The 22745-nt window shown below is 44.3% G+C and overlaps 2 protein-coding genes across 3 annotated transcripts in view; one reads left to right on the top strand and one right to left on the bottom strand.

Moving 5' to 3' along the window:
• Positions 1-1068: 1068 nt before the first annotated feature.
• Positions 1069-22745, bottom strand: part of LOC149466182 (uncharacterized) — a 40869-nt gene continuing 19192 nt past the window's right edge. Inside the window, 5 exon segments of the mRNA XM_089672712.1 lie at positions 1069-3181; positions 3344-3442; positions 3720-3819; positions 3942-4039; positions 4149-4295. Coding sequence (XP_089528838.1) covers positions 1458-3181; positions 3344-3442; positions 3720-3819; positions 3942-4039; positions 4149-4295 — 2168 coding nt within the window. The 3' untranslated portion in view covers positions 1069-1457.
• On the top strand, positions 7635-22148 carry LOC149466183 (uncharacterized). 2 transcript variants are annotated; one of them, XM_089672810.1, is made up of 8 exons: positions 7635-7755; positions 8499-8612; positions 9409-9506; positions 9678-9780; positions 10711-10806; positions 11112-11239; positions 16297-16399; positions 19450-22148. In XM_089672810.1, exons 2-8 carry the CDS (start codon positions 8594-8596, stop codon positions 20541-20543), a joined length of 1641 nt encoding a protein of 546 aa, XP_089528936.1. In that variant the 5' UTR covers positions 7635-7755; positions 8499-8593; the 3' UTR covers positions 20544-22148. The 2 variants fall into 2 exon arrangements, with proteins under 2 accessions (XP_089528936.1, XP_089528937.1); XM_089672811.1 differs by lacking the exon at positions 7635-7755 and adding an exon at positions 7787-8292.

Here is a 22745-nt window from a genome sequence, read left to right as displayed (position 1 = left end):
ATTTTGGTCCAGGTTTCTTTTGATAATAAAACAAAAAAACAGAAAATATCCATTACCATTTACCACCACATGAAAGCCCAATTTGTCCTGAAAAAAACAAGATTTAAACCACCTGGATGCACAAAGTAGTTGTGATGATATGTACAGTTTTACTAACACACGTCAAAGTTGCACAATTGTGCTTAGGCATTAACATTTGTTTTACTCTTAGGTGCGAAGAAGTTAACATAAAATTGGCCCAAAAGCATAATTGTTTCCCTTCAAACATTTCCTGGATCCTGCGCAGTAATCTGCATAAATTCTTTTGATTCAGTCCAATACAGAAAGCGTAGAAAATGAGTAAAGAAACAACAAAATGTCTGCTTTGTTTCTCCATTTGGAGCATTTTGATTGCACTGAAACAGGAGTTTATATGGATTACCGCCTCAGATCCTGAAAGTAATTTGTAACTGCTAAAGAGTGATATACTGTATGCCTCGGTCTCAATCAATTCGCTTAGCAAAGGAACCATGAAGCAAGAAATTGTTGGCGCTGCTCCAGGTCCCTACTCCACTGGAAGGGTGCCGACGTGGAAAGAGCCCGTCCTGGCCCAATGTACATGTAACAGATGCAAAAAGCCCAAATGCAAGAACTTCTATCTCCTCACCTCTGTTACAATTGTCCTCGCTGGCTCTAGTAGCTTTGGCTGCTGTTACCGGCTACTCTTGGTGCCTGCAACGCGGTTCCCCAGCCTCTCTTTATGTATTCCTGCAATCCAGTTTTGTTTTTATTGTACCTCATTGTGTGCTTCATTTTGGTAGATGCTAATAAAAATGTATTGATCCAGAAAAAGCCCAAAACGCCCTGGGATCAAACAAATGAAAGCGACTTCAGCCCACTCCATCCAGGCCCCGCCCAACGCGTTTCGTCCCCCACCCACAAGGCTTAGTCATGGAGGTGGGGATTTGGTGTAAGCATAGAAGCTTTCGGATGCTTACACAGGATCCCCACCTCCATGACTAAACCTTGTGGGTGGGGTGAAACGCGTTCGGTGGGGTGGGGCTTGGATGGAGCTGGGCTGAAGCCGCTTTCATTTGTTTGATACTAGGGATTTTGCTAGTATGCAACGTTTGGGATTTTTTTCTTCCACTTAGCAATGGAGTTATGTGCTTGGCTTGGATGTTGAAGGATGGACACCTTACACCAAGATGTCCAGCCAGTGGTATGAAGGTGATAACTCTCCTATCCTTTAAGGTATCTTTGATTATTGTTTTTATGGTGAGCATAGCCATGTTTAGTCCTTGCAAGACTAATGATACGTAATTGCAAATACGGCCCTCTGTCCATAAGTCAATGACTCCAATACTTTCAACAGAGGTGGAAAGATGGCCAAGAACCTTCTGGCATCCCTATCTGAGAAAAACTGCTCTACAGCAACCACCGTGTGTTAAAAGGTGAGCCATAACTGTGTAGTATCATTATGCCACACGTTCTTTATCTTGGGTGTCCAGAAGCTCCTCTTGAGACATGTCACTTGGTGGACCAGCAGGATTTCCCACGTGAGAATGTTGGTGAATGATAAGTTTAGATTTTCTGCCAAAACACTCTCCACACTCAGGACACATATAGGGCTTCAGCCCTGTGTGGATCCTCTCGTGCTCAGCAAGAGTGGATTTCTGTGCAAAGCTTTTCCCGCACTGAGGACACGAATAGGGCTTCTCCCCCGTGTGGCTCCTTTCATGAGTGGCCAGGTTGGATTTCTGGTTGAAAAGCTTCCTGCACACAGGACACGAGTATGGCTTCTCTCCAGCATGAGCTCTCTCGTGAAGAGCCATACTGGATTTCTGGCTGAAGGTTCTACCACAAACAGAACAAGCGTATGGCTTCTCTCCCGTGTGGGTTATTTTGTGCCGGAGAAGAAAAGCTTTACAGGCAAAGTCTTTCCCACACTGGGGACATGAATATGGCTTCTCCCCAGCTTGAATCATCTTAGGACAGTCTAAATGAACTTCATTTGCAAACCTTTCTCCGCAGTAGAGACACAGATAGTCTCTTTCACAAGTGTGAATGGTTTTGCAGCGGTGCAAACAGGTTTTATCAGGGAAGCCTTTTCCACACTCAGAACATGAATACGGACGGTCTCCTCTGTGACCGCGTTCGTGCTTATTAACGTCGGCCCTTCGAGCAAAGCATTTTCCACACTGAAGGCACGAATATGGCTTCTCACCTGTGTGTGTCGTTCAGTGTTAATCCAAAGCTGATTTTGTTGCAAAGCCCTTCCCGCACTCTGAACAGGAATGAGGCTTCTGGTCCATGTGGATTATTTTGTGGCGGTCAAGACCAGCTATATCTGGAAAGCTTTTTCCACACTGGCTGCAAGAATATGGTTTCTCCCCAGTGTGAACTCTGGCGTGTTTATTCAGTTCCGCTTTCAGGACAAAGCATTTTCCACACTCCGGGCAGGAAAAAGGCTTCTGACCTGTGTGTGTCATCTGATGGTATATAAGCGATGACTTGGTCACAAAACCTTTCCCGCACTGGCAGCATAAATATGGCTTCTCTTTCCTGTGGGTCCTTTCATGTTTAACGCAGTCCACTTTCTGAGTGAAGCATCGTCCGCAGTCAGAACAGGAAAAAGGCTTCTCTCCCGTGTGGGTCCTCGGATGGTTAACAAGAGTGGACTTTAGTGCAAAACATCTCCCGAATTCAGAACAGGAGTATGGCTTCTCTCCGGTGTGAGACTTTTGATGTCGGATCAGTGGACCTTTTTCGGCAAAACATTTTCCACATTTGGAGCAGGAATATGGCTTCTCACCCGTGTGGAGTCTTTGATGCATAACAAGATTGCCCTTTTGGGTAAAACATTTCCCACAATCTGAACACCAATAGGGCTTTACCCCGGTGTGAACTCTTTCGTGTTTGGCAAGTTCAGATTTTCTTGGGAAGCTTTTCCCGCACTCAGAACATGAGGTTTCCCCACCACCACGAACTGTGTGATGGCCAACAGGAGCTGAATGTTTAGGGGAACACCTTCCATGTGTAGAGGGAGTAGACGGCGGACCTGAATTTTGGAGTTCCACATGGAGACTCGGGGTAATGGCGTTTTCTTGGGGTGAATCTGATGTGATGTTATTATCTTTCCTTTGGCCATCTGAAGAGACAATGGAATGCTTCTCTGTGTTGTACCTTCTACAACGTCCATCTGCAGAGAAAAGAAAAAGGTTCATTTTATGGATCCAGAATTTACAAGCGACTTTACCTCCACCAGTTCTGTCAAATGATACTCCAAGAACATAATCCATCTAGTCATGGCACATGATATTCAAGCAATAAATTAATACTTTCCTTATTTATTTTTATTTACCTGTGCTGATCTGTATAGCACTTTGCTCTTCTTTAATCATCACACATCCTTCTTCCTCCTCCTCCTCAGGTTTGACAACTCTCTGAGTCTCTCTGGTGTCTGTGAATAAAGATGAGAGTGAAGCCCCCTGTACTGAGATGTATGAGAGACCCCAGAGAGTGTGTGTGGGGGGAGACTGGTCACATCTCAATGACATGATGTGAGGAGGAGAGTCGGAGTCTAATAGAGGCTGATGGCTCTTGACCCCCCCACTGGGCACATACTGTCCCCCAATTACTGTCTACTGACAGAGGAGGGGGGAGAAGAAGAGATTGTTGTAGTGACTGAACAAGGAGGATCCGGGACTCTTTTTTTGGATTTAACATGTATTACTTACCTGGAGGAACTGCCTCTTCCTTACATGGCTCTTCCCCCCTCATATTTGTCTCTTCTTCTTCATCTTCTTTTTTTACTTCAACTTTTATAAAATTGTCATCCTGAGTAAAACAAACACAAACTGGATACTTCTAGAAACATAGAAATAGATGAAACACCTAACGTTTTCTCTTGTTATATCTCAATGGTATACTTTCATTATATACTCTTTGTAGTCATCTACCTGGTCCTCTTGAGGGATCTCCTGATGTTCCTGTGTGGAGTCCTGGGAATACAGAGGACGGGGACATCTCCCTGGTGGGTTCCCATTACTTGATCCATCTGTAGGAAACACACACACTGACTGAATCCATTGTTTCTATGTCTTTCTATCAGAGGATGTGTGTATCTAGGTGGATCCTCAATACAAGAAATTAAAGTCTCCTCTTACCCGGTGATGTGAGAGGTGGCCGGTCCTCCATCATGACGTCCTTGTAGAGATCCTTGTGTCCTTCTATATACTCCCACTCCTCCATGGAGAAATAGACAGTGACATCCTGACACCTTACAGGAACCTCACATACTATGTCCTTATATCAGAGGATGTGTGTATCTAGGTGGATCCTCAATACAAGAAATTAAAGTCTCCTTTTACCCGGTGATGTGAGGGGTGGCCGGTTCTCCATCAAAATATCCTTCAACAGATCCTTGTGTCCTTCTATATACTCCCACTCCTCTATTGTTTCTATGTTTTTCTATCAGAAGATGTGTGTATCTAGGTGGATCCTCAATACAAGAAATGAAAGTTTCCTCTTACCGGGCGATGTGAGGGGTGGCTGGTCCTCCATCATGACGTCCTTCTACAGATCCTTGTGTCCTTCTATATACTCCCACTCCACCATGGAGAAATAGACAGTGACATCCTGACACCTTATAGGAACCTCACATACTATATCTTTATATCAGAGGATGTGTGTATCTAGGTGGATCCTCAACACAAGAAATTAAAGTCTCCTCTTACCCGGTGATGTGAGGAGCGGCCGGTTCTCCATCATGACGTCCTTGTGGAGATCCTTGTGTCCTTCTAAATTCCTAAAAACAGTGTAAAGTTGGATCAGATGTAAAACGTTCCACTTCATCAGCACACTTTGTTGGTACCAGTATAAGGTGAGTACCGATCATAATTTTCTATTTTCCTTACAATACAGAAAAAATATGATTAAATAATAAAGCATAACAACCATACATGTTGTGACAGGACAAGATGCTGCCACTGTGAGGAGATAGGAAAATGTGACACAGAATTCACATTTAGCGTGAATGCGACGTTCCAGACTAATGTTTCTGGGCAGAGAAAGCTATGGATTTGGTGTTCTCTGTATTCTGCAGCTCTGGATCGGAACATTTAATCTGGGTTTTGCTAGGCACCTGCAATCTGGAGTACACAGGTGTGGGTTGTCGTTATATACTCAGGTCTGAGAATAGCTCAGGGCTCCCAGTTAGAGACCACTCCCAGTGTGGGAGACGGAAGGTCTGGAGGGCTCAGAGGTCCAAGCCGGAAGCCAAGAGACAGAGGTCTCAGTTCCAGGAGTCAGGTCAGCTCCTATTGGGGTGTCAGGAGAACCCCCATCCATAGGCCAGAGGTGGGCCGTACAGCAGGCTGTCCCCACACCCGCTGTCACTTTTTGAAAAGGCCGCGGCTGCGCGGGGCTCCTCCCACATAACCACGTCATTCTTTCAGTTTCCTGTGAAATAACAAACTACAAGTACCATCTTCCACTGCAGCAGACGGACCTGTAGTTTCAATGGTCTGTGGGGGCGCTGTTGAGCATTCCTGTAGTCCACGGGTGTCAAACTAGCGGCCCTCCAGCTGTTGCAAAACTACAAGTCCCATCATGCCTCCAGCTTTGGCAGTCATGCTTGTAACTGTCAATCTTGCAATGCCATGGGACTTGTAGTTTGGCAACAGCTGGAGGGCCGCCAGTTTGACACCCGTGCTGTAGTCCATTGACATGGCCTCCGGCTTACAAACAGAAAGCCCATATACAGAGGTACAGGCTGAAAGCTGGAGGACATTTCTGCAGGGGCCCACATTGCACCCAAGATCTACCAATCCTGGGTGCAATGCTTTCCAGGCTCCTGCAGGAAAAAAATAATAAATCTGCAAAAAATATATGCATTTATTATTTTTTCCATAAAGGTGAACTGATCCTTCAGCCTGGGTTCACACTAACGTGGTGCAGGACACCGCAGGTAATTCGCACAGGGATCGCACTGCATTCCTGTGCAAATTACATGCAATGTCTGTGCGGTGCGATTTGAGACATACATTTTGCACCAAAAAGGTGCAGACCCTTTTTTTACCTGTACCTGAATCGCATTGCATGGGTGTTTTCACCCATGCGATGCGATTTTTGGCAATCGCATTGCGTTTTCGCGATATGTTTCAGGGAGTCATTGATTTAACAATGACACTCAAACCATACGATTGCAATGGTGTGTGCGGAAAACACACAGGATTCGCAGAGTTTCCCGCACCGCATCAGCGTCTTGAAGTGTAACAATGGCCGAAATCAAAATGACCTACAGTATATGATACAGTCTGTCAGTGGGAGTATCGCAGCCCCCGCCCTGTAACATATCTGGCCAGTAAGTCTGTTATTTTTCAACTTCCTTTAACCCCTTCACGCCGGCGCCTACCGGCCCTTTAAGAGTTTCAGAAGCCGGGAGGCGGGGTTTAGGCTCATGTGACCGCCGTGACGCACTGTCACGGCGGTCAGATGATCAGGAAAGGTTCCGATTGAAAGAGGAGATTGGGACCTTTCCGTAAGTACTGGACATGTGTGCTGGGAGCGCGCAGGGCACACTCTCTCGGCACATATGTCCTTTTTTAATAGAACACAAATGTGCAGTCGCTCGGCGTCTAGGCCCAGGCCGCACATTTGCGGTCAGCCGGAGTGAAGAGGTTAACAAACCAAACTGTCTGGCAAAAGTGGCAGTTAGAGGGTTGAGACAATCCATTTACCACTGACCGGGGTGCTTACAATGGTCATCTAAATCTACCAGCCCATCTAACATCACCCTCCCCAGTCATGGACAATGCTGATGAACAACAACGCTGTTGCTCCTCCATAGATGCGGTGGAGGAGTGAATGTAGCCACCCCAGGACTCCACGAGGTGTGTCACCGGTGAAAATACGGGAAATAAAAAGAAAACAAATGCGGCCGCCACATGCGATCATTGGTAGACTAGAATATATTAAATTTTTTGGTTTGAAGGTAAAGGAGCTTCTAGTAAAGTCCATTGTGACTTCAGAATTCGGGCGATTGTCCAAGCTGTAATTATTAGCTGTAGGGCCCTTCACAAAAAAATGAAGAAATTTGTATTTAAATTCGATCTGACCCCACATTGATGCAACGAAAAACATGGGTAGCACCTTACTGGAGAATATGTCCCCAGTACCATCAGCAGAGCACCCCCCATCCAATGTTCCCCCCATCAGAGGAGTTGCATGAAGATGAGGATGTGTGGAGGTAACATGATCCCCCCATCCAGCCCACACACAGTGCTGGGACCCCCTTCTCTCATAGTAAGAAGACATTATTACCTCCTCCTCACTGGGCTCACACTCTCCACACCCACACTTATAAGAAATTAATTCAGTAAATATTCTGGGTTTCTGACCTGAGCTACAAGAAAATGGCCGTTAATAGCCCAGTTCCCTCATGGTGCGCACGCGCGTAACTACAGCAACACGGAAGTAGCGGGCCTACCGTGGAACGCACAACGGAGCCACAGACCGGAAGTTGATGCTTCATCCCTTTCCCAGCAGTTAGGCTCTTCATACAAGGAAGGGCTTTTCTAGAACAAACTCTAGAGCCGAGTTATAGCATAAGAACAATCCCTTGTGCAAGGTTTTCGCCCATTTTTTCGTAGCTCAGACGGTTCTTGTAACTGGGTCGGCGGCCATTTTGTTGTAGTCCTGATGGGGGCAGAAGTTGCAGCAGTGTGAGAATCCTCCTGGTGGTTGTGTGAATGTGTGCCCAGGGAGGAGGAGGTAATAATGTTTTCTTATTATGAGAGAAGGGGGTCCCAGCACTGTGTGTGGGCTGGATGGGGGGATCATGTCACCTCCACACATCCTCATTTTCCTGCAAGTCCTCTGATGGGGAGAACATTGGATGGGGGCTCCTGAGGATAGGATGTAGCCAAGGGGTCAGCTGGTAGAAATCTTCTATGATGTTTAGGGTCTGTATCCCGGAAGTACAGCGATGTCCTAATTTGGTGGAAAATCCTCGTTCTTGCTGATTGTCCTGTTCAGAAGCTCCATAGATCAAATGTTTCAACAGAGCTGCCGAACAGCTCTCAAGAGTATTGCCAGTCGGCACATTTTCTTGGGATAGCACCGTCTAGACTCACAGTTGTGCTTTTCAACAAGCTCCTGAGGCCAAGTTATAAGAAAATGTTTAAAATGCAATGGACGTCAAGGGGTGTCCAAAGGAAAGGCCCAGAATGTTCTCCAAGAGACTGTAGTCCCGAAACTGCCAAGCAACACTATAAAATCAGCTCATTGTCATCCTATCAGAAGTTGGAGGTGTGTAGATATCTGATAGGGGGCATAGTCTTGTGTTAGACAAGGGAGCTCAATATTACGAAACCTGAAAGAACCTAAAACAGGCTCATTAATGGAACACCCAGAAAACAGACTGAGCCCTGGAGGCTCTCTATTTTACATTTTTATTTGTATGTTTGACGAGATTTACATTTTAACGTGTTTGTGATATTATGGATTTGTTGCAGTGGGAACCGAACAAAGAAACCTTCATGGGCAAGTATAGACTCATGAAAAGGAGTGGGAGTATATAGAAGGGCACAAGGATCTCTACAAGGACGTCATGATGGCGAGCCATCTAGGTAAGAGGAGACTTTAATTTCTTGTATTGAGGATCCACCTAGATACACACATCCTCAGATATAAAGTCATAGTATGTCAGGTTCCTATAAGGTATCAGGATGCTACATTATATTTTTTTGTGAGTGGAAGTATATAGAAGGACACAAGGATCTGCTGTAGTAGGACGTCATGATGGAGAACCAGCCGCCCCTCACATCACCGGGCAAGAGGAGACTTTTATTTCTTGTATTGAAGATCCACCTAGATACACACATCCTCTGATAGAAAGACATAGAAACAATAGAGGAGTGGGAGTATATAGAAGGACACAAGCATCTGTAGAAGAACGTCATGATGGAGGACCGGCCCCCTCACATCACCGGGCAAGTGGAGACTTTTATTTCTTGTATTGAGGATCCACCTAGATACACACATCCTCTGATAGAAAGATATAGAAACAATAGAGGAGTGGGAGTATATAGAAGGACACAAGGATCTGTAGAAGAACGTCATGATGGAGGACCGGCCGCCCCTCACATCACCGGGTAAGAGGAGACTTTTATTTCATGTATTGAGGTTCCACCTAGATACACACATCCTCTGATAGAAAGATATAGAAACAATAGAGGAGTGGGAGTATATAGAAGGACACAAGGATCTGTAGAAGAACGTCATGATGGAGGACCGGCCGCCCCTCACATCACCGGGTAAGAGGAGACTTTTATTTCTTGTATTGAGGATCCACCTAGATACACACATCCTCTGATATAAAGACATAGAAACAATGGATTCAGTCAGTGTGTGTGTTTCCTACAGATGGATCCAGTAATGGGAACCCACCAGAGAGATGTCCCTGTCCTCTGTATTCCCGGGACTCCACACAGGAACATCAGGAGATCCCTCAGGAAGATCAGGTAGATGACCACAAAAAGTAAATAATGATAATATATAAATGAAATATAACAGAGAAAATGTTAGGTGTAGGTAGATGGCCATGAAGAGCATATTAGAACAGTAATAACAGGAAGGATCATAAGAATCTTGATTCTTGTTGTCAGTTAAGTTTGTATGTTTGTGTTATTCAGAATGAAAATCTGATTAAAGTTGAAGTGAAAGATGAAGATGAGCCATCTGTGAGCGGTGACGAGCCATATAAGGAGGAGGATGATCCTCCAGAGATTAGAACAGGTAATAAACACTGTGACGGACTGCCTGACACCCCGACTGGGTATCTCCACTAAACTACACCTTCCTCCCCTCTGGGACCAGAATATAACAGATTTATCCCAAGCATCAGACAGAACTGATGTTGGAGTAAAACAAGAACTGACTTTATTAACAAACAGCACAGCATTGATACACAAATCCCTCCCCCCTAGACAGGCATGGTCCACATTACAAGTTCCAGGAGAAAATTTCATTACATAAACAAACACAAGGAAACAATGGATTCCTTCCTGGTACCTAGCAGTCTGGACTCTGGAGGTGAATAAACAAAGTGAGAACTTATCACCTATTAACAGCAAACAAGAGTTGATGCCAGGAAACCTGAAAGAATTCACCCTCTGCACATAACACATTGCTCCAGGATAATAGTCCCACTATGTACAGTGTGCCAAGGGGTCCCAGAAACAGTCCCTCCAGCCCTAATTGCGTGGAAAGGGTAGCTGGTATAATCAACAACCAGCCAAGTACCCAGGTAAGTGAAATAACCCTCTTGGGGAAAAGGTTCCTTGTAACCCCAAGAGGAGGGGGGTCTCCTTAGTCCTGGGTGCATGGACAGTGGGAAGTTGGCTGGCCCCCAGACTCCTTCAGGAGTACTCAGAATCTGGTGCAGCTGTGCACAGCAGCCAATCAGCTTTTAACTTCAGCTTGTTCAGTTAAGCTTTGGCAATAAAATCTGGAAGCTGGTTGGTTTCTCTGCAGAGCTGCTTCAGTTTTAGTAAATAACCCCCTATGTGCCCAGTGGATGGGTCAGGAGCTATCATCCTCTATTAGACTCCGGCTCTCCTCCTCACATCATGTCATTGATACGTGACCAGTCTCCCCCCACACACACTCTGTGGGGTCTCTCATACATCTCAGTACAGGGGGCTTCACTCTCATCTTTATTCACAGATCCCAGAGACACTCAGAGAGACATCAAAGCTGAGGAGGAGGAAGAAGGATGTGCGAGGATTAAAGAGGAGGATATTCCTATAGAGATCAGCACAGGTGAGGATTAAATATAAAAGAAAGTCACAGATGTTTCTCATTGAGGGGACATTTTTAACAGACATTTGTCCTGTTGCCAGGTGTAGCAAATTAATGCTGTGTATTGAAGTTTAGGAATTTTCAAGTTGTATATTAGATATACGCGGTGCTTCATATTTTTATGTGTAATAATATTAAATGACTGGCTAGAAGGAGGGAAGTCTTTTGCCGACATTGGGTAGCAGAATACTACTTTACCAAGTGCTTGTCTGTTAATTCTTGTAAATTATATGTAATTAGCTATATAATTTCTGTACTTTATGCAGTTGGATCCAGTAACAGAAATACCCCACAGAGATGTCCCAGCCCTCTGTATTTCCAGGACTCCGCAGAGGAACTTCAAGAGATCCCATCGGATGATCAAGTAGATGGAACTGAGGGACACGGGATTGAGGTCAGTAATGTTTTAAGACAGATGGCTGTCTACAGTGTGATTGCTGACTGATTTGTTCATCATATAGCTTGCATTTTTCTCAAAGACACAGTTCCCCACACACAGCTAATGTGTTAGGTAAAGTCTACAGGCTTGGAAAAATCAGTTTGTAATTGGATAGAAAACTGGCTAAAAGATGGTATTCAGAGAGTAGTGGTTAATTATTATTATACAGGATTTATATAGCGCCAACAGTTTGCTCAGCACTTTACAATATAACGGGAGACAACACAGCAACAATACAGTTCAATACAAGAGGGATAGGAGGGCCCTGCTCCTTGGAGCTTACAATCTAGGAGGGAAGGGCTAGTGGTACAAAAGGTAGTAACTGTGGGGGATGGACTGGTTGGAAGAGTAGAAGATTCCAGTATTAGCTGAGGGCAGGATAGGCTTCCCTGAAGAGATAGGTTTTCAGAGATCGCCTAAAAGTGAGCAGAGTAGGCGATAGTCTGATAAATTGGGGTAGAGAGTTCCAGAGGATGGGGGAAGCTCTGGAGAAGTCCTGGAGATGAGCATGGAAGGAGGAGACAAGGGAGCTAGAGAGTAGGAGGTCTTGCGAGGAGCGGAGAGTACGGTTTGGGTGATATCTAGAGACAAGATCGGTGATGTAATTTTGGGGCAGTGTTATAAATGGCTTTATATGTGATTGTTGATGTTTTGAATTTTATCCGTTGGGCAATAGGAAGCCAGTGGAGGGATTGGCAGAGAGGGGTGGAGGACAATGAATGGGGGCCAGTGGAGGGATTGGCAGAGAGGGGTGGAGGACAATGAATGGTGACCAGCGGAGGGATTGGCAGAGAGGGGTGGAGGACACTGAATGGAAGCCAGTGGAGGGATTGACAGAGAGGGGTGGCAGACACAGAACGGTTAGTAAGGTGGATGAGTCTGGCAGCAGCATTCATGAGAGACTGAAGAGGGGATAGCCTGTGATTAGGTAGGCCAATGAGGAGGGAGTTACAATAGTTAATTATTCATATTCTGAATGGTGTAGGGTTGTTAGTAGTGTACCCCAAAGTTCTGTGTTATTAGTGGTGTACCCCAACATTCAGTGTTGGGAGCTTTACTTTTTAATACATTTATAAACGTTAAATGGTCTGAGATTAATAGTACCATTTCAGTCTTTGCAGATGACACCAAGCCAACCTCAATGCTCTGTGTAATTGGGCAACTATGTGGCAAATGAGGTTTAATGTTGATAAATGTAAGGTTCTGCACTTGGGGGCTAAGAATATGCATGCATCATACATACTAGGGGGGATAAAACTGGGGGGTCAATGGTGGAGAAGGATCTGGGAGTTCTGGTAGATCACAAGCTTAATAATGGCATGCAATGCCAAGCTGCGGTGTCTAAAATGAGCAAAATCCTCTCTTGTATTAGGAGAGGTATAGACTCCAGAGAGAGAGATCATTTCCCCTGGTACAAATCATTAGTAATACCTCATCTGGAATATGCAGTTCAGTTTTGGGCACCAATTCACAAAAAGTACATTGGGGAACTGGAGAAAGTACAGAGAAGGGCAACCAAACTGATACGAGGCATGGAGGAGCTCAGCTATGAGGAAAGATTAGAGGAACTGAATTTATTCTCTCTTGAGAAGAGGAGATTAAGGGGGGATATGATCTCCATGTATAATACATAAGGGGGGATATGATCTCCATGTATAATACATAAGGGGGGATATGATCACCTTGTATAATACATAAGGGGAGATATGATCTCCATGTATAATACATAAGGGGGGATATGATCTCCATGTATAATACATAAGGGGGGATATGATCTCCATGTATAATACATAAGGGGGGATATGATCTCCATGTATAATACATAAGGGGGGATATGATCTCCATGTATAATACATAAGGGGGGATATGATCTCCATGTATATTACATAAGGGGGATATGATCTCCATGTATAATACATAAGGGGGGATATGATCACCATGTATAATACATAAGGGGGGATATGATCACCATGTATAATACATAAGGAGGGGATATGATCTCCATGTATAATACATAAGGGGGGATATGATCACCATGTATAATACATAAGGGGGGATATGATCTCCATGTATAATACATAAGGGGGATATGATCTCCATGTATAATACATAAGGGGGGGTATGATCTCCATGTATAATACATAACGGGGGATATAATACATAAGGGGGGGTGTGATCTCCATGTATAATACATAAGGGGGGATATGATCACCATGTATAATACATAAGGGGGGATATAATACATAAGGGGGGGTATGATCTCCATGTATAATACATAAGGGGGGATATGATCACCATGTATAATACATAAGGGGGGGATATGATCTCCATGTATATTACATAAGGGGGATATGATCTCCATGTATAATACATAAGGGGGAATATGATCACCATGTATAATACATAAGGGGGATATGATCTCCATGTATTATACATAAGGGGGGGATATGATCACCATGTATAATACATAAGGGGGGATATGATCACCATGTATAATACATAAGGGGGGGTATGATCTCCATGTATTATACATAAGGGGGGATATGATCTCCATGTATAATACATAAGGGGGGTATGATCTCCATGTATTATACATAAGGGGGGATATGATCTCCATGTACATACATACATAAGTGGGGATATGATCTCCATGTATAATACATAAGGGGGATATGATCACCATGTACATACATAAGGGGGGGTATGATCTTCATGTATAATACATAAGGGGGGATATGATCTCCATGTACATACATAAGGGGGGATATGATCTCAATGTATAATACATAAGGGGGATATGATCACCATGTATAATACATAAGGGGGGATATGATCTCCATGTATAATACATAAGGGGGGTATGATCTCCATGTATAATACATAAGGGGGGTATGATCTCCATGTACATACATACATAAGGGGGGATATGATCTCCATGTATAATACATAAGGGGGGATATTGTCTCCATGTATAATACATAAGGGGGGATATGATCTTGATGTATAATACATAAGGGGAATATGATCTCCATGTATAATACATAAGGGGGGATATTGTCTCCATGTATAATACATAAGGGGGGATATGATCTTGATGTATAATACATAAGGGGGATATGATCTCCATGTATAATACATAAGGGGGATATGATCTCCATGTATAATACATAAGGGGGATATGATCTCCATGTATAATACATAAGGGGGGATATGATCTCCATGTATAATACATAAGGGGGATATGATCTCCATGTATAATACATAAGGGGGGATATGATCTCCATGTATAATACATAAGGGGGGATATGATCACCATGTATAATACATAAGGGGGGGATATGATCACCATGTATAATACATAAGGGGGGATATGATCTCCATGTATAATACATAAGGGGGATATGATCTCCATCTATAATACATAAGGGGGGGATATGATCACCATGTATAATACATAAGGGGGGATATGATCTCCGTGTATAATACATAAGGGGGATTTAATCTTTGTGTATAATACATGGGGGGATATGATCTCCATGTATAATACATAAAGGGGGATATGATCGCCATGTATAACACATAAGGAGGGGATATGATCTCCATGTATAATACAATACCTTTCCGTATTTGGAGATTACATTTCTTTTCCTCCAGACGTAAAGAGCTCCCCCTTGTCCTCTGTGATGACCTCAGAGTGTGTCCCTGTGGGTCGCATGGAGAACAGAAAGAGAAGCAAAGAATTGTCTGAGGGTTTGACAATAAAAATTGTGGAGACACATAGACAATCTAAAGGTTACAAATCCATCTCCAGAGATCTTAATGTTCCTGTGTGTTTGAAAAGTGCCACCAAATAATGATCATGGGTACCGTGACCAAGAGTGGTGAGCAATGTTAGTAAGTTTGAAATGTGCCACCAAGTAATGATCATGGGTACCGTGACCAAGGGTGGTAAACAATGTTAAGCGCTGAGCAAACTGTTGGCGCTATATAAATCCTGTATAATAATAAAAATGTTAGTTGAAAAGTGCCACCAAGCAATGATCATGGGTACTGTGACCAAGGGTGGTGACCAATGTTAGTAAGTTGAAAGGTGCCATCAAATAATGACCAAGGGTGGTGAGCAATGTTAGTAAGTTTGAAAAGCGCCACCAAACAATGATCATGGGTACCGTGACTAAGGGTGGTGAGCAATGTTAGTAAGTTTGAAAAGCGCCACCAAACAATGATCATGGGTACCGTGACTAAGGGTGGTGAGCTATGTTAGTAAGTTGAAAAGTGCCACCAAACAATGATCATGGGTACCGTGACTAAGGGTGGTGAGCAATGTTAGTAAGTTGAAAAGTGCCACCAAACAATGATCATGGGTTCCGTGACTAAGGGTGGTGAGCAATGTTAGTAAGTTGAAAAGTGCCACCAAACAATGATCATGGGTACCGTGACTAAGGGTGGTGAGCAATGTTAGTAAGTTGAAAAGTGCCACCAAACAATGATCATGGGTTCCGTGACTAAGGGTGGTGACCAATGTTAGTAAGTTTGAAAAGCGCCACCAAACAATGATCATGCGTACCGTGACTAAGGGTGGTGACCAATGTTAGTAAGTTTGAAAAGCGCCACCAAACAATGATCATGGGTACCGTGACCAAGGGTGGTGACCAATTTTAGTAAGTTGAAAAGTGCCACCAAGCTTAACTGAACAAGCTGAGGTTAGAAGCTGATTGGTTTCTATGCAGAAGTGAGCCAGATTCTGCACTCTCCGGCTTCCCAGATATCATCTTTAATGAAGTTCTTCTGCAGGGTGTAGACTATGGAATTTGTACAGAAATTCTGTCAGGTTCCAAGTTTTAGCAGCATATTGGGTTATTGAGGAACCTCCCTGTTTATAACATAAAAATGACCGTATACATTTGGGGGGGGGGGTAGCAACTTTACACATCGATCATTTTAGTCCTTAGATTTATAGTTCGATTATTTTTTTTTTTAGTTGACTATTTGTATTCTTTCGGGTTATTTAGGATCAAAATGTTATCAAAGTTGAAGTGAAAGAGGAAGCAGAAGAGTCGTGCGCAGAGAGTGATGAGCCCTGTAAGGAGGAGATTCCTCAAGAGATTGACTCCGGTGAGTAATAAACACTAAGTCACCGGTCACACCGCCGCGATTTGCGTGCAATCTCAGTGAGATTTTGCGATTGTCGCGTGACAGGATTTGGCAGCAAACTGTGCCTTTACAAATTGTGTGAAGCTTGTCGCCTGAAAACGAGCAGGAGCTTCTCTTTGGGGCGACAAATATGTATAGGGCAGCCGATTCAAGTGAGTGCAACATGCAGAATCGCTTGAATTTCGCAATGTGAAAATCACATTGCGGGGACTCTTGTTCCCGCTACACAATAATATAAATGGAGCCTAAGTCACCGGTCACACCGCAGCGATTTGTGTGCAATTTCAACACGATTTCTGTTGAGATTTCTGAAGACTTTATTGCAACAAATCGCACACTATAAGACACCGACATTCACATTCATTAGATGCGATTTCAATTCGCAAATCGCATCGTAGGACCGGGCATATAATCCAGAACAAAAGTCTCAGATTCTACTTGTTTAGTGACTACAACAATCTTCTCCCCCCCCCCCCTTCTGTCAGTAGGAGGTGTTTGGTAGAATTGGGCCCCTTTCATTTGACGGGTCTGATCGGGTCCACCATTTTTCAGGCCGACCTGATCGGACCCTCCATTCACCCCTATGGACCGGCGCATGTAAACGGACTTGTGTCCGTTTAAACCCGCCTACCTCTAATCTGATCCGGCCCACAAAAAATGAAGGGGATCAGCCCTCCTCCATCTAGGGCACAGGTGTCAAACTGGCGGCCCTCCAGCTGTTACCAAACTACATGTCCCATGAGGCATTGCAAGATTGACAGTTACAAGCATGACTCAAAGGTAGAGGCATGATGGGACTTGTAGTTTCGCAATAGCTGGAGGGTCGCCAGTTTGACACCCCTGATAGGCAGATCGGATTGTAAGGCAGTCAGATGTAAATGAACAGTGGAGTCTGTTTACTGACGGCAGCCCAGAGAGCAGAGCGGGCTCGATCCGTGTCCGCTCCGCACTGAGTGGACACGAACCTGTCATCTGCCCCGCTCTGATCAACAGGGGATCAGTGGGTAGATCCCCGGCTGATCTAAAGTCCATCCCATGTGAAAGGGGCCTTATGCAGGCCATACATGGTTTGAATTTTGAACGATTGTTCGTCCGAAAATCGGAAACGTTCGCTCGCTAATCCGATGGTGCCGTCATTGATTTCGAAAATCGGCCGACCAAGTCATAAAGTTCACCCCATATAACAGGCGAAACTTCTGCTCCTTCCAGGTCACGGCTTATGCACGTATTCTTTTCGGAAAAATTATCGTACGATTTGACCATCATTGAGTCGAAAATCGGCCGTTTCTCACGAATTTTCCAACATGCCCGATCACCGAAAAGGGGAGGAACCACAAAAATCAGCCGGTGCCATTGACCCACTAACAGAGCGAAAATTGGCCGATTATTCTTAGGTTATTCTTCGACTCATGTATGGCCAGCCTTAGACTCAAAACTGGAACTTATAATGGAATTAAAGCCTAAAACGAACTATTTGTAAAAATATTCCATCCTTCCAATATTCTTGTCCATCCTGCCTACCACTGTATACTTAGTATACCTTTTTTTCAGTTTGGTCTGGTCATGTGATTCTGCAGCTCTGGCTCCCCTATGTCATTAAACGCTTGACAACGGCTGGGAATTCTGGGAGCCATGATGTCACCCATAGGCTCCCATGGCCTAGCTATCATTGGTGCTCCCTCCTCTTCCCTGCAGCAGTCACCCACTGACACAGGGGAGCTAGAGCTACAGCAGGGGTGTTAAGCTGGAGGCCCTCCAGCTGTTGCCAAACTACAAGTTCCATCATGCCATCATCTGCCTTTGGGAGTCATGATTGTAACCGTCAATCCTGAAATGCCTCATGGGACTTCCTGCTTACTGAATTCTGGAAGGTTCTATGGTCCTCCAGAGTCAGGAGGAGGCGATAGAGCCACAACCTGTTGAGTCATCCAGCTGACCTGCAATAATCCGACCTCAATCACAGTCTCACACAACTTCCATGAGCTATCCGTAATGATTTTGCCTATAATACACTACACCAGGGGTGTCAAACTGGCGGCCCTCCAGCTGTTGCAAAACTACAAGTCCCATCATGCCTCTCCCTTCGGGAGTCATGCTTGTAACTATCAATCCTGAAATGCCTCATGGGACTTCCTGCTCACCGACCTCTGGAAGGTTCTATGGTCCTTCAGAGTCGGGAGGAGGCGATAGAGCCACAACCTGTTGAGTCATCCAGCTGGCCATCCAAGACGGTTGTCACCAGAAGCAGAAGATCTGCCCACACTTGAAGACTTTATGGGGTGAATCTCTCAAGTAGAGACAAAGACCACAATTAAAACTCGACGGGGGGTCTATCCTTCCCCAGTTTAACCAAAACCCTAACACAGGGATGTCAAACTGGCGGCCCTCCAGCTGTTGCAAAACTACAAGTCCCGCCATTCCTCTGCCTTTCAGAGTCATGCTTGTAACTGTCAATCCTGAAATGCCTCAGGGGATTTGTAGTTTTGGCAACAGCTGGAGGGCCACCAGTTTGACACACGTGAGCTACAGGATCATGTGACCGGACTGGAGCGAATTTAAAAACGTTAAGCATACAGATCTTTTTTTTTTTTTTTTTTACACAGGGTAGGCAGAAAAGGTAGGATGAGGGAGAAGAAACAATTTTAGGAATAATTAGTATTCGGCTTTAATTACGCTTTAGGACTATTGAAGGGCTTTTAGACTTGTCGATGGTACCTGTTTGAGATGCTTCTGTGATGATGTAGAATTCACTGATGGGTCCATTTGTCCTGCAGTTGATCTCCTTCTGACCCTTACAGAAGTTTACCAAAATTTTATCAAAATATTACCAAAATGTTATCAAAATATCAAAATTTTACCAATATTTTACAAAAAAATATCAAAATTTGTCCAAAATTTTATCAAAATGTTATCAAAATTTTACCAATATTTTACAAAAAATTTATCAAAATTTGACCAACATTTTATCAAAATGTTACCGATATTTTACCAAAATTTTTTTTTCTCCTCAGATGGGCGATATAGGAGGTACCACCTTACAACTCATTCTTCAGGAGAAAACACTGTTCTCCTAAATCTCCGTAACTGTTCAGGTCTATCTCCGGATCCCTCTGCACATGGCATGGGGTTTCCTGTTCAACCTCCTGGTAGCTGGGATGACATATACCCATGTTCTGAGTGTGGGAAACGATTCACTCAAAGAGCAGAACTAATTTCACACCAGAGAAGTCACAACGTAGAGAAGCCATATCCATGTCCCGATTGCGGGAAGTGCTTCGCTCATAAATTTATCCTTCGGAGGCATCAAAAGAGCCACAGCACCGATCGGCCTTTTTCTTGCTGTGAATGTGGGAAAGGTTTTATACAGAAATCGGCCCTTGCCAGGCATCAGAGGACTCACTCGGGAGAGAAGCCGTATTCCTGCTCCGAGTGTGGAAAATGTTTTGCCCAAAAATCTTCTTTGATCACCCATGAGAAATTTCACACGGGGGAGGAGTCGTATTCCTGCTCAGAATGTGGAAAATGTTTTTCTCAGAGACGATATCTCATCATTCACGAAAGGGTTCATACTGGCGAGCGTCCTTTTTCCTGTTCAGAGTGCGGGAAATGTTTCAGACAAAAGTCAGTTCTTGACGCCCATGAGCGAATTCACAGGGAAGAGAAGCCATTTTCCTGCTCCGAGTGCGGAAAGTGCTTTACACAGATCGGACATCTTATTTTACACCAGAGGTCTCATACGGGAGAAAGACCTTATTCCTGTTCAGAGTGTGGGAAAAGCTTTTCCTCGAGGGCTCTTCTCATCACGCACCAGAGAATCCACACCGGCGAGAAGCCCTATTCGTGTTCAGAGTGCGGGAAATCTTTTACAGGAAGGTCCAACCTTGCCACTCATCAAAAAATCCACACAGGCGATCGCCCCTACTCCTGCTCCGAATGCGGCAGGGGCTTTACCAACAAGTCCGGTTTGGTTAAACATCATCAGGTCCACACTGGGGTTCAACCGTTTTCATGTTCTGAATGCGGGAAGAGGTTCTCCAAAAAACTGTCCCTTATCTCACATCTCAGTTCCCACAGGGAACCGGAATCAGAATGTGGCCTGGAGTAGCGACACCTTTTCACCTGAATGTAGCTCTAAATGCAGCCCGAGAGCCAAATGCCGCCCTTTGCTTACTTTTAGCCGGCTCTTGGGGCACTGTTTCATCCACTGATACCAAAAATGGTTTGCCCCCCCAGTGAAGGGGCACAATTCCTCCCAATGACACCAATGATGGGGCCCAATTCTTTCAAATAACCCGATGACACCAACAATTGGGCCCAATGAGACCAACGATGGGGCAAAATTCCTCCCACTGACACCAACGATGCGGCACAATTCCTCCCACTGATACAAACAATTAGGCCCAGTGACACCAATGATGGGGCGTGAATCCTCCCAATGTTGCCAATAATGGGGCACAATCCCTCCTACTGACACCAACAATGGGGCACAATTCCTCTCACTGATACCAACAATTAGGCCCAGTGACACCAATGATGGGGGCGTGAATCCTCCCAATAACGCCAATGATGGGGCACAATCCCTCCTACTGACACCAACAATGGAGCACAATTCCTTCCACTGACACCAACAATGTGGCACAATTCCTCCCACTGACACCAACAATGGGGCACAATTCCTCCCACTGACACCAACAATGGGGCACAATTCCTCCCACTGATACCAACAATTAGGCCAAGTGATGGGCGCGAATCCTTCCAATAATGTAAATGATGGGGCACAATCCCTCTTACTGACACCAACAATGGGGCACAATTCCTCCCACTGATACCAACAATTAGGCCCAGTGACACCAATGATGGGGCGTGAATCCTCCAAATAATGCCAATGATGGGGCACAATCCCTCCTACTGACACCAACAATGTGGCACAATTCCTCCCACTGACACCAATGAGGCACAATTCCTCCCACTGATACCAACAATTAGGCCTAGTGACACCAATGATGGGGCATGAATCCTCCCAATAACACCAATGATGGGGCACTATTCCTCCCACTGATACCAATGATGGGGCACAATTCCTTCCACTGACACCAACAATGTGGCACAATTCCTCCCACTGACACTAACAGTTGGGCCCAGTGACACTAATGATGGGGCATGAATCCTCCCAGTGACATCAACAATGGGGCACAATCCCTGCCACTGACACCTGGACCTTTTCCCCTCCCAGTGGCCACAATCTGGCCCCCCAAAAGTCTGATGGACAGTAAACTGGCACCTTTAGAAATTTTGCTCCATCACTTCTCCTTTGTGTTTTCTTTACTGGTTTAAAACTGCATCATGCAGAAAAAGTAGACAGAAAGTGCAATCGGTTTAAAGAAAAATGATTACGGTCTTGGGATGGTCGTTTCAGAAATAAAAGAGAGGGAGGAATTTCAGCTTCAGCTGTTGAGCTCTATACACACCCTGGAAGACCTCTAAAAAGAAACCAGGTGTGCCACCTGCTGACGGGAAATGGTAATACAACATATTTGTCTGTAATATTTCAGACTGACTAAAAGGAAAAAGAGAATTTTTAAACATTTTTTTGTTTTGTCCTGACCGCAAAAAAAAGGAAATCTGTACAACGCATTCCTGTTCATTCTGTGTTTTATTTATTACTGTATATTTGGAAATGAAAATAAATATCTGGTGATCCTGTCAAAAATGGGCCAATTTCTATATGCCTGTATTAAACCCTAAAGCAAACATGCATTATATTTCTGCTTCCCAATTCTTAGATGTGGTAGCTGCGTTCATTTTTTTTTTAAGGCTTCATTCTTTTCATCTGGTGATCCAGCCTGCAGGTCTGAAAGCAATCTTGCGGTTATAGGGATGAGACAGACCATTTAACACTTCCCAAGAGGAAGGAAAACCATTTGCCGTAACTGATTATGGCGTTCAGCTTCAGTTCGTTAGTGTATTTAAATTAGCTAGTACTTGTAACACTGCCCTCGTCGCAGACTGACAATGCTGCTGTCCAGAGGTGCCCCCCGTGCTCATTCCTCCAGAGTGCAGGTGCTCCAATACAGGAGGTGTGTTACTGACCAGGTCACCAGGGAAAAAAAGCCTAAAAATAGAAAACAAATGCAGCCACCACATCGTCAAGGCTTGGCAAGCTGCAATATATTATATTTGTTATCCTTTTCCTAGTTTTATTTTATTTTAATTGTTAATATTTTTTATGTCTGTTTTTGTATTTTTGGTATAATATTAATAATTTTTTATTTGTTTTTTATTATTGTTGAATGTAACCATCCAGATA

Source organism: Staurois parvus, unplaced genomic scaffold, assembly GCF_062004578.1.
Source record: "Staurois parvus isolate SC_StPar_1 unplaced genomic scaffold, SC_StPar_1.0 ptg000132l, whole genome shotgun sequence".
NCBI lineage: Eukaryota > Metazoa > Chordata > Amphibia > Anura > Ranidae > Staurois > Staurois parvus.
This window is presented reverse-complemented; position numbering and strand designations above follow the sequence as displayed.

What these genes read in the sequence shown, in the direction of transcription:
- LOC149466183 (XM_089672810.1), top strand. An exon ending in TCCTCCAGAGATTAGAACAG is followed by an intron (nt 9,781 to 10,710) that starts GTAATAAACACT and finishes CTTTATTCACAG; the next exon opens with ATCCCAGAGACACTCAGAGA. An exon ending in CTGAGGGACACGGGATTGAG is followed by an intron (nt 11,240 to 16,296) that starts GTCAGTAATGTT and finishes CGGGTTATTTAG; the next exon opens with GATCAAAATGTTATCAAAGT.